Raw genomic sequence first — 12,775 nt, 5'->3', positions numbered from 1 at the left:
CCCAACATTCTGCTATGAACTACACATGAAAGCCTGGCATCTTACAACTTTTAATTTGACATTTTTCAGAGTTGTGTAATGGAAAGGTAATGCGAAACCTCTTGGATTGCTGTACTCATGTAATGTGTTCCTGGTAGTACCGAGTCCTGAGCACAGATGCCTACATTTTCCTCGCACATTCCAGAGCGTGGCTGGTGATGAGCCATTTCCCTTCCCTACAGGGGCCAGAGGATCAGCCAACGTCAACAGCTACATCAAAGCCTTTCATTTCCTTCTATACGCTGACTCACACCATCATCATACCATCACACTGGCTACCATTATCAACACTGAGTCAATACACTACCCAGACGCACATTTTCAAATGAACACAGGGAGGGATGCAAGTAGAGAACCATTCACACAGAGTTGCAGGCGGCGCAAACAAGCGGACACAGACAACACATGATGCTCTTAGGTTGGAAATGATAGAGATCTGGTTTCAAAGACACAGCTGCCATGTTGTCACTCAGTTCTCGAAAACAAGCTTCGCAATCAAAACGGTCTTCTGCCTAACACAGGGTTGGGGAGTAAAAGATTACATGTAATCTGACTATGAAACAACTAACCAGTTCCGTTACCAGCTAAAATATTGTAATCAGATTACAGACACTTTTGAAAAACTAGATGATTACTTCTTGGATTAAATTCAGAAAGGATGCATTAAGCATTGAAATAAGGCCCAAGTCAGAGACCACTAGGATGACACACCAAATGTGTTTGATAGATCATTTTTGTTTTCTTCAAATGCCTAAAGGAAAGTAATCCAAAAGTAACAGTGATCAGATTACGTTACAGAGTTTGGGTAATCCAAAAATGACATGACTGATTACAATTTTGGACATGTAACTAGCAACTAACAGATTACATTTAGAAAGTAACCTACCCAACCCTGCATACACAGAGTACTGTCATTGACTGCAGTATAGATTGCATTTTAAGAATCTTTATAATGGCAGGGGATAAAAGCTAAATACTTTTTTTGTTCTTGGCCAGCTGCTTTGGAAACTCCTCGGAGTAGCTAAGCAAGCGAGCCACAAGCTGTTTTAGGTTTGCAGCTGCATCATGTTGCTGCTAATACCAGTTCTTCAGAACTGGGGCCACGTTCCCAGCAGCCACGTTCAGCAGACAGACTGAGACCGATGCGTTCACACAGAAGAATGCGATTATGATAGGAGCGCAGGCCTGCAGGGCCTGAGCACTATACGGTTAGCCGTTATATTACAAGGGGCTACCTTCTGCACACACTGCAGCATGGCAGTGCACTGGGGAGAAGGTGAAGGCCATCGCACACGATAGCTTATCCACAGGGAATGATGTTTCACTTCAATGTAGCGAGGGGATGAATGCAATGAGGGTTTGATTTGCTTGAGCAATCCTGTAAAGGAAAGGCTTGTGTTTTTGTGTCTTAGCCCAATACTGCCAAAAGCTGGTGTGTGTGTGTGTGTGTGTGTGTGTGTGTGTGAAAAGAACTGAAACAAGTTAGTGACGTGTGTGAGTATTCAACGTTGCCCTCCAGCATGTTTGATTAGGGCCTCTGGATCAAGGGCTGTTCCTTGGAGAGCCAGGTGAGCAGAGTGAGGAGGAGCCTGATACCTGCTCAGCGCTTTGCTATGTGATGAGTCAGAGCAGAGCCTGTGACAGCACAGGCACATTTCCACCCACCCTTTCTCTGACACACACACACACACACACACACAGAGCTAGGCTGTGAACAACCTTCATACAGAGCCACCTTTTTTGTTTTTAAAGAGAGTATTGCTATTTGCATCCAATTCCCTAAACTTTTCTCAGTTTAGATGGGTGGAACCAGCCTTTTTTCTTGCCCTCATTCAGAATGTTGATGAGCAATACTGACAGAAATTCATAGAAATTATGAATTTCAGCTTCTTTTTTTTTTATGAGAATGTGTTGGCACATTGGCATTCCTTCTCCAACATAAACCACACCAAGGTGAGGATGTATCCTAACACTGCTTGGTTTGTAGGTTGCCATAGTGCCTCTGCCACGGTGAGTCAGCACGTGATTCCCTCTGATAAGGTGCAGTTTAACACAACAGGGAGGGAAAGAGCACCCGTGCCACTAAGTGTAATGTTATAAGCGGAGGATGCTTCACTGTTGCTACATACACACACTCAGCCCAAAATACTGTCCTGTAGGTGAGGCCAATCCCTTGAAATAAACACAGACATATCCCACACAATGAGACCAAGGGCTTAACCTGTTTGGGCTAGGGGGCAGTATTGAGAATTTTGGAAAAAACAGATTATCCCCTTTTCCAAGTGGCCGATCAGAGGACCATTGAATGAGGCGCGTGCACGATTCGCCCCCATGGAGAAATTTCATTTGGCTGTTTAGGCTCATTGCAGATTCCCGGTCGGAATATTATCGCTTTTCTACGAGATAAATGGCATAAAAATTGGTTTTAAACAGCGGTTGACATGCTTCGAAGTACGGTAATGGAATATTTAGACATTTTTTGTCACGCCATGCGCACGACCGTTATTTACCATTCGCATAGTGTCTAGAACGCACGAACAAAACAGAGGATATTTGGATATAACGATGGATTATTTGGGACCAAACCTACATTTGTTATTGAAGTAGAAGTCCTGGGAGTGCATTCTGACGAAGAACAGGAAAGGTAAGAACATTTTTCTTATAGGAAATATGATTTTGGTGAAGGCTAATCTTGCCGGGTGTCTAAATAGCTAGCCGTGATGGCTGGGCTATGTACTTAGAATATTACAAAATGTGCTTCATCCGAAAAGCTATTTTAAAATCGGACATATCGAGTGCATAGAGGAGTAATGTATCTATAATTCTTAAAATAATTGTTATGCTTTTTGTGAACGTTTATCGTGAGTAATTTAGCAAACTGTTAGTAAATTCCCCGGAAGTTTGCGGGGGGTATGCTTTTTCTGAACGTCACATGCTAATGTAAAAAGCTGTTTTTTGATATAAATATGAACTTGATTGAACAGACATGCATGTATTGTATAACATAATGTCCTAGGTGTGTCATCTGATGAAGATCATAAAAGGTTAGTGCTGTATTTAGCTGTGGTTTGGGTTTTTGTGACATTATATGCTAGCTTGAAAAATGGGTGTCTGATTATTTCTGGCTGGGCACTCTCCTGACATAATCTAATGTTTTGCTTTCGTTGTAAAGCCTTTTTGAAATCGGACAGTGTGGTTAGATTAAGGAGAGTCTTGTCTTTTTAATATCTGTAAAATAGTCATTTGTTTGAGAAATTGAAGTAATAGTATTTCAAACGATTCAAAAATCGCGCCACTGAATTCAGGTGGCTGTTACGTAGGTGGGACGAATTCGTCCCACCTGCGCCAGAGAGGTTAACACCTGTGGGATGTAATGCAGTAACTGCTCCCCCAAAACCTCCCAAACCCTTTTCTTTGACATTGTGTAATGTGTATACTCAGCTATACTTTGCTTATGGCTACATTAGCTGATGTCAAGACTATCATGTGCACGAGTCAAATATATGTATGCCGGTGGCACAACCGCCAATAAGGACCCTGATTAATTTGCGGTTCCTTAACCTCTCTGGGCTAGGTGGGACGTTTGCGTCCCACCTACTCAACAGCCAGTGGAATCCCGTGGCGCGATATTCAAATACCTTAGAAATGCTATTACTTCAATTTCTCAAACATATGACTATTTTACACCATTTGAAAGATAAGACTCTCCTTTATCTAACCACACTGTCCGATTTCAAAAAGGCTTTACAACGAAAGCAAAACATTAGATTATGTCAGCAGAGTACCCAGCCAGAAATAACCAGACACCCATTTTTCAAGCTAGCATATAATGTCACAAAAACCAAAACCACAGCACTAACCTTTGATGATCGTCATCAGATGACACTCCTAGGACATTATGTTATACAATACATGCATGTTTTGTTCAATCAAGTTCATATTTATATTAAAAACCAGCTTTTTACATTAGCATGTGACTAGCATGTGACTAGCATTCCCACCGAACACTTCCGGTGAATTTACTAAATTACTCACGATAAACGTTCACAAAAAACATAACAATTATTTTAAGAATTATAGATACAGAACTCCTTTATGCAATCGCGGTGTCCGATTTTAAAATAGCTTTTCGGTGAAAGCACATTTTGCAATATTCTGAGTAGATAGCTAGCCTGTGATGGCCGGGCTATTTTGACACCCACCAAGTTTGGTACTCACCAAACTCAGATTTACTATAAGAAAAATTGGATTACCTTTGCTGTTCTTCGTCAGAATGCACTCCCAGGACTTTTACTTCAATAACAAATATTGGTTTGGTTACAAATAATCCATAGTTATATCCAAATAGCGGCGTTTTGTTTGTGCGTTCAAGACACTATCCGAAGGGTAACAAAGGGTGACGCGCCCGGCGTGTATCGTGACAAAAAAAACTCTAAATATTCCATTACCGTACTTCGAAGCATGTCAAACGCTGTTTAAAATCAATTTTTATGCGATTTTTCTCGTAAAATAGCGATAATATTCTGACCGGGAGACGTCCTTTCCGTTCAAAGACTCAAAGAAGAAAATGGACTCTTCACGTGCACGCGCGCAGCCGTCTCATTGTTCTCAGATCGACCACTTACCAAATGCGCTACTGTTCTTCAGCCAGTAACTGCAGTCATGATTCAATGTTCTGGCGCCTTCTGAGAGCCTATGGGAGCCTTAGAATATGTCACGTTACAGCAGAGATCCTTTGTTTTGGATAGAGATGACAAAGAAGGCCAAGAAATGGTCAGAGAGGGCACTTCCTGTTTGGAATCTTCTTAGGTTTTGGCCTGCCATATGAGTTCTGTTATACTCACAGACAACATTCAAACAGTTTTAGAAACTTTAGGGTGTTTTCTATCCAAATCAAACAATTATATGCATATTCTAGTTACTGGGCAGGAGTAGTAACCAGATTAAATCTGGTAAATGTTTTATCCGGCCGTGCAAATACTGCCCCCTATCCCCAACATGTTAACAGCTGGGTTAATCCCAAAGGCCACGGGGAGAAGCTCTGACGCCGGAGCAGCAGTAGCTCAGCAACAGGAAGGAAACAGGACACCAGAGGAGACGCACAAACCCACTGAACTGGTCACAAGGCCCTTGGCATGTTCGTGACAGTCGGGCTGTAGTAAGCCTGCTGAGAACAAACAGCAAATGTAATCCATTCAGAGGGGAGTGAGTCGGAGCTACGGGTGTAAATAATATACGATGACTTGAACAAACCATAAAAAGGCTATTTTTGAAAATGTGGTGGACTTTGGTCTTCCCATATGATCCAAGCAGATGAGGACTTTAAACGTATGTTTAGTAGACTCCTAAGTCAATAAGGGTTCTTTATCAGCTGTTTTAACACCAAGGCTGCGTTTACACAGGCAGTCCAATTCTGATCTAAAATTTTCACACTAAATTGGTCCTTTGACCAATCACATCAGGTCTTTTCAAGTGAGCTATTTTTCAGAGCTGACTAATTAGTGAAAAAAATATCAGAAATGTTCTGCCTGAGTAAACGCAGCCCAAGGCATGTCATCGGACAGTCATTACCATGTATAATGTTCAGTAGGACACCCCATAGCAAACAAATTAACATTTACATTTCTAATTGGACAGGTGCAGGAAGTTCCTCCCGCTTTAGGGAAAGGGGATACCTAGTCAGTTGAACAAAGCATTCAACAAAAATGTGTCTTCCGCATTTACTCCAACCCCTCTGAATCAGAGAGGTGAGGGGGGCTGCCTTAAATCGACATCCTCGTTATTGTCGCCTGGGGAGCAGTTGTTGTTGAGGGTTAACTGCCTTGCTCAAGGGCTGATTACAACCAGCGACCTTTCGGATACTGGCCCAACACTCTTAAGTGCTAGGCTACCTGCTGCCAAGATTAGAGTTTACTCCATTTTCAACCGTTTGTTGCCTACTGAACGTGTCCCTTGTAAATGATGGAGAACACGTCTAATTAACAGTCTTCTGATCCATGCGCCACCTCACCCACCCGCATACCACCCAGTCATTTGTCCATTCTCACATACTCAGCCTTCACATCCTCCTTCTCCACCTCTCCCCAGCTCGACATTACATCTGATGCTTTCTTCTCCAGATCCCCATTGCCATTTCCTCCTTGGTCCAGGTTTCCTTTTCTGCGATGGCTAGTACACAATAGACTATGTAATACACCACTATGGGGCGAAGCCTTCTCCGAATACAAACGGGGGCTATGGTGAGCTATTTCCCAACATCTTTGTCCAGGTTCTTTAAATTTGTTCATCTGCAAGCAAGCAAACAAACACCAAGGCCTAGCGCGACATTAACGATTGTCCTCTTGTCCAGGACAAGAACAACAAAAAATAGTGGACAAGAAAAATATAGATTTAAGTTATTTGAATGGATAAGTCATTTTTTAAATATATATTTTTAAATAACTATAAATCACACACACAAAAAATGATATTTCATCTCTGTCACTTTAAACAGATTGTGCGTGCATTGTGCTTTTGAAACAGTGCTTTCCCCCTTATTGCATTTTGTAACATTCACGCATAGCCTACAGCCATGTGCGCATTGTTGAGCTTATAATGTGAAGTAATAAAAACTTATCAACATTTTAAGCTAAACGGTCTGACCTGCTGCACCAGCCTCATTGGACGCCCTTAATTTCGAGCCCTGGAGGGAATTATTTTATAAAGACTTAAGTATTTGGTTGTAATTGCAATGTTGCAATATTTTATAGGCTACCAAGGGTGGCCAACCATCCTCCAGGAGAGCCTAAAAAAAAAAAAAAAAACAGCCAATAGGCAGAGTGTTGCCAACATTTTTGTCTGATTCTCTATGGTAAAAAAATCTAAAGTGGACAAGAGACTTGAGCTTTTGGACAAGTAAATTTTTTTTTTTTTAAGTCCTAAGACAAGTAGCTAAAAAGTTTGTCAAGCACTGTAAGTAGGGATGCAAAAGGGTCAGAACTGATACGGAAATTTTCCATGGGACGTTAAGCCCGGGAATCTTGGGAAATTTGCTTAAAATTCATCAAAAAAGTTAGCTTATAACAGTGAACCTTTTTTGTGGGATACACATAAGGTCTTGTGGCATATTTTGGTTAAACTATCCCCAATTCAATAGAATTGCAACCCTCTGCACGCACAGTGCATTCTTCCATCACATGTACAGTGCACTCTTCAATCACATGTACAGCTGATTCTCAAGATCTTGCACACTAATGAGATGCTATTGAGCCCGCACTACTACACTGTCTGAGCCAAGGACTACATGCTTTCTGGTAAGTTTTGATTACAATACTGGGTGGGGTGAATATATTTTATATGACATAAATTATTTTTTGTTAACTAGTAAATACTAGCCTAGAGCAAAATGTGTTTAAATCATTTCTAACTTAATTTCTGCTAGTTAGTTTTTACTACCATGTGGGTTTTAGCTTGCTTGAGCTTGCTAACTGGGGTGTGTTAATTCACCTGTTTCCATACATATTTCATTTTAAAACATGTATTTTACAAAGGACTTGTTTAATCTAACTGCTTAACTATTTATCTGTACATGGAATTGTATTTGGGGGGTTTTTTTACTCATTTTTTCATAATCTTTACAGGAAAATGCCACGGGCACTATCTGATGTGTGGAGACATTTCACTGCAGCTAATGTAGAAGGAAAAGCTGTGTACATTTGCAAATACTGTGCCAAATCATATGTGAAGAATGCAACAAAGATGCAGAATCATCTGGCCAAGTGCATAAAGTTCCCTCAGCGCTCACAACAAGCAACCTCTTACAAAAGTCCCTCGACTTATATTCGAGGTGAAAATGATGAATCAGACACCTTATCGAGAGCAACAGCTCATGGTCCTCCTGGAATCAGAAGTTCTTTTGACTCAATGGAGGAACGTAGTCAGAGAAATGCTGATGAATGTCTTGCTCGAGCTGTGTATGCAACTGGTTCACCCACATCACACCCATTGGCTGTGCTGCTTATGCATTGAATCTGCTCCTCAAGGACATCATGGCACTGAAAACAATGTTTACACTCTACAAGGGAGCCAAGGAAATGGTTAGGTATGTGAAGGGTCATCAAGTTATAGCAGCAATCTACCTCAGGGAGAAGACATGGAAGCATGAGAGGAAGACAACCAAAGCTTTAGTTTCTAAACTATCATTTCACAGATGTATTTTGAAAATGTTTTTGGGAGATGCGATGGATCATTGGACATCATTCAATATTCCCTTTATTTTGTTGTTCAGTGAAATCATCCCATGTGAAGAGTCAACTCATTTAATTAAAGTTCAATTCATAACTAAATTGTTTTCTTATTTATATTGGAAGGATTTAATCATTTGCAATTATGTCTACTTATGATAAGGTAAAAGGTTTATGTTTCTGTCTCCATATATGGTAAATATATCCAATGCAAAAAACATCTACATTTAATTGGTATTAACTTTTTAAGGTATAGGGGGCAGTATTTTCATGTTTTTGGATGAAAAGCGTGCCCAGAGTAAACTGCCTAATACTCGGGCCCAGAGTCAAATATTTGCATATTATTAGTAGATTTGGATAGAAAACACTCTGAAGTTTCTAAAACTGTTTGAATGATGTCTGTGAGTATAACAGAACTCATATGGCAGGCAAAAACCTGAGAAAAATCCAACCAGGAAGTGGGAAATCTGTGAATTGTAGTTCTTTTGAATCCCTATCGAAACTACAGTGTCTGTGGGGTCACGTTGCACTTCCTAAGGCTTCCATTGGCTGTCAACAGCCTTTAGAAACGTGTTTCATCCTTCTCCTGTTACTGGGCAGAAAATAGGAGCACAGTCAATGAGTGGACTGCCTGAGGACAAAGGACTTGGTGATGCGCGAGCCCGCCAGCGCACCCCTCCTTTTTCCTCTGTAATGAATACGCTATTGTCCGGTTGGAATATTATCGACGTTTTATGTTTAAAAAGACCCTAAGGATTGATTGTAAACAACGTTTGACATGTTTCTAAGAATGGTAATGGAACTATTTGACTTTTCGTGTCTGGATTTACGCTCGGGCGTTATGCCTTTGGATAGTGATCCGAACTCACGAACAAACAAAACGGAGGTATTTGGACATAAATATGGAGTATTTCCAACAAAAATAACATTTCTTGTGGAAGTAGGAGTCCTGGGAGTGCATTATGACAAAGATCAGCAAAGGTAAGAGAATATTTATAATACTAATTCTGAGTTTAGTTGACCCCAGAACTTGGCGGGTATCTGTATAGCTTGCTTTGATGGCGAGGTATGTACTCAGAATATTGAAAAATGTGCTTTCTCCGTAAAGCTATTTTAAAATCTGACACAGCGGTTGTATTAAGGAAAAGTATATCTATAATTCTTTCAATAACTGTTGTAAATTTTATCAGCGTTTATGATGAGTATTTTTGTAAATTGATGTGCACATTCACCGGATGTTTTGGTGGGAATACATTTTCTGAACATCACGCCCCAATGAAAAATTGGGTTTTTGGTTATAAATAGGAACTTCATTGAGCAAAACATACATGTATTGTGTAACATGAAGTCCTATGAGTGCCATCTGATGAAGATCATCAAAGGTTAGTGAATATTTTAGCTGTATTTTTGGTTTTTGTGATGCATGTCCTTGCTTGGAAAATGGCTGTGGTTTTTCTTGTGAAGTTTATGTCCTAACATAATCTAATTTTATGCTTTTGCTGTAAAGCCTTTTTGAAATCAGACAATGTGGTTAGATTAACGAGAAGTTTCTTTAAAATGGTGTAAAATAGTTGATTGTTTGAGAAAATGAATTTATGAGATTTTTGCTGTTTTGCATTTCGCGCCATGCTATTTCACTGGCTGTTGAATAGTGTGTCCCGCAGGTGGGACGGTCACGTCCCACCTAGCCCAGAGAAGTTAATATGCATATATTTCCATTAATTCCCATATATTTTTGTTAATTCCTATGGAAAGTTTCCTCCTCTGAATATTCCCCAAAATGTGCAACCCTACATGTAAGACTTCACTGATGTGTGAGAAAAGAGCACAGCCCACTGTCATCTTATGTGCACACATAAACAGGATGACTCTCCAAAGATGGGAACTTGGTTTTGGTCTATTTATAATGTTATTTGCTCTCCAAGGGTTGACCAGGCTTCTCAGTAGACAGACATTTTAAAAAGCACTAGTAGGTCAGGAGGACTGACTGTGTGGAGTCATATGACCAACCATAGATACCTTCAGAGACGTAGGCAGACACCAGATGCTGCGGACCAATCAGAAAGTCCCGGTGCTACCCCCATTGCCTGGGGTTTGCTGATGCTGCACGGCAGAGCAGGGGCCATCAGCACTCCATCCGCTGAGCAACTTGTCAATTATTGAGCTGAACAAAGTGCTGATGAGCTAGCTGTGTGACCTGGCTGGCTGTGTGTGAAGCTCCAATAGTAGTAGTAGTCAGAACTAGCCTCATTTACCAGATGTTCAAGCTTTACTAGAAGTAGACCTATGAAGCCAAAGCATCCAGTACAGAGAGAATTTAGATTAATATGAATGAATTTAGTGAAAGGCTGATGCTCCTATGTGACAGTTATTCTTTTGATGAACCAAGCAATTTTATATTGGCATTAGATTTGAGTATAATGACATGGAGCTACAATGGAATCCTATGGAAAAGTTAAGCAACGTTTTAGGTTTTTATCCCACTTTTCACAAACTCTTTGTCAAAGACCAATGGTCAGATACTGCGGGTCACACCTGACCCAACAGAATAGCAAAACCGACCTGCAGGCTCTCCAATCCAGTGGACAGTCACCTCTTTAGTCCACTGGTCTGGATTCATTCTGCAGCCCCAATGCTTCATCTGACCAGCCATGTCTAACCTACCCCTGCTCGATATCCGAGAGTGCTCGATCAACACTACCCCTGGTCTGTCTGACTGCCTGCCTCAGAGCTGCAGGGTGGGGAACGAGAGGAGCGGACATGACAGTGTACCTCTAGGCATGCCCTATCAGCTCTTTCACCAATCCATTGTTTCAGTACTCCCAAAAATCAAAGGGTCAATCTCTAGAGTCTAGACTAGAGGGATGGCTCAAATGCAGTGATCACTCCTCCTGCCAGAGACATTTTGACTAGCTTACACATGGAACACTACAAGCAAAGATACTTTTGCATTTAGGCTATTTTATGGTCGATAATAATATCATCAGTGATCATTTGGAAAGCTCCAATGGTATCTTACCATCCATTTACATTTTGTATGATCACGTTTCTCAATAATCCCAGACATATGCTAATAACATCATGTAAAATACCAGACGGTGGCTCTAAACGCACTAGTTGGGTCTAGGTGACAGCGGTTAACTAAGCTAATGCCCAGGACAGTGAATGGGAGAGTAACGTTACTGACAGAAAATATGGGGTTATTCTAGGTATGGACCCATATGGCATTTCAGTATTGAATGTGAATTAGGCTAGGCCTAATCCACTCCAAGAGAGAAATATTTGCCCTTGTATCATAACAGCAGCAGCAGAGTATTATGACAAAAAAAGCACAAAGAAAATGTTAGCTCTATGGCCATACTTACTGCTGACTTTCATACTGCCAAATGCTGAGGGCTGCGGCACTGCTTTGCAGCTCTCTGCGAATGAGGTGGTTCTGGGCCGACCCGACATATTCCAATCCAAGATATCCCTGCTTCGTCTTCAGTCGAATCGTACTTTTCCCCAGTACTATTAGTCTTTTGACTGTCCTCTGTAGAATGCGTTGTTTTTATAAATTGTAAAAGAAAAGTGGTAGCTAATTCCACGATAAGAGGTCCGCTTCTTCTTATATCGTTCTAGCACGAGCTAGCCAGCCAGCTAGTTAGCAAACTAATGTCGAACCGGTCAGCTGTGTCTGGTCTCGAGCTGTCGTCCAGCCACATTCAGCAATAATCTGTCATCCCTTTTATTTCGTAGGTTCCTTTCACTTACCTAGGCTAACGTTATAAAGGCATTCTATAAAATAACTGCCTGAGCCAGGTGTCTCATAAATTGGGCCTCTCAAAGTTGCCAGTACATTTTAAAAAAACACCGCGGTAAAGAGGAATAGGCTGCCTACAATGGCATGAACGACAAGTCTGCTTACGTTGAATGATTCTCAAAATAAAACAATATCAGGTCCAATAGCTAATCTTCATATTCTTGTATTGACACTAAAGGATCCGACAGCACCAGCCATGGCGGCTCCCAGTTTCAGACCGACCAACATTCAAATCGGACACAAATGAACAAAATTCCCGATTTCAGGCCGAAAGAAACGCACCGACGTTTCTTTGACAACTTCGCCCCCATAAACACAGAAGCAATTGTCGATAGTCCCTGCTGGCTGACGACGACGTGAAAGACTATTCCAAATGTATTTATTTGTTGAAAATAGTCATGCTACAGCTCCACTAAATGTGAAATTCTCTTTTGATTCCTTCTTTCTCTGTCTGCTAGTTCTCTTTGTCAGACTACGACTAAAGCAACGCAAACTACGTAAACTATTGAGTGGGTGAACCTCTTTCACAATTTCCACTAGATAGCCCAGCTACAAAGTCAAAGTGCCTATATTGTAAGCGTTCATGAAAATAAAACATACATTTTTGGTCTTAATTTAATTTAAGGCCATGGTTAGCAGTGGGGTTGGGATTAAAAACACATTTTAAGAAAACACATTTTAGAAATGGGCGGGGTGTATGACTTTGTGGCTA

General features: G+C 40.9%; 1 protein-coding gene across 4 annotated transcripts in view; it reads right to left on the bottom strand.

Moving 5' to 3' along the window:
* The window catches only part of LOC106575154 (glycogen synthase kinase-3 beta), a 65,105-nt gene extending 52,559 nt beyond the window's left edge, over nucleotides 1-12,546 (bottom strand). For all 4 annotated transcript variants that reach the window (XM_045698784.2, XM_045698786.2, XM_045698785.2 and 1 more), the window contains exon 1: nucleotides 11,627-12,546. In XM_045698784.2, the coding sequence (XP_045554740.1) occupies nucleotides 11,627-11,714 (88 nt within the window). In that variant the 5' untranslated portion in view covers nucleotides 11,715-12,546. The remainder of the gene's footprint in view (nucleotides 1-11,626) is intronic.
* Between the last annotated feature and the right edge of the window lie 229 nt (nucleotides 12,547-12,775).

Source organism: Salmo salar, chromosome 17 (assembly GCF_965601325.2).
Source record: "Salmo salar chromosome 17, fSalSal1, whole genome shotgun sequence".
Taxonomy (NCBI): domain Eukaryota; kingdom Metazoa; phylum Chordata; class Actinopteri; order Salmoniformes; family Salmonidae; genus Salmo; species Salmo salar.
This window is presented reverse-complemented; position numbering and strand designations above follow the sequence as displayed.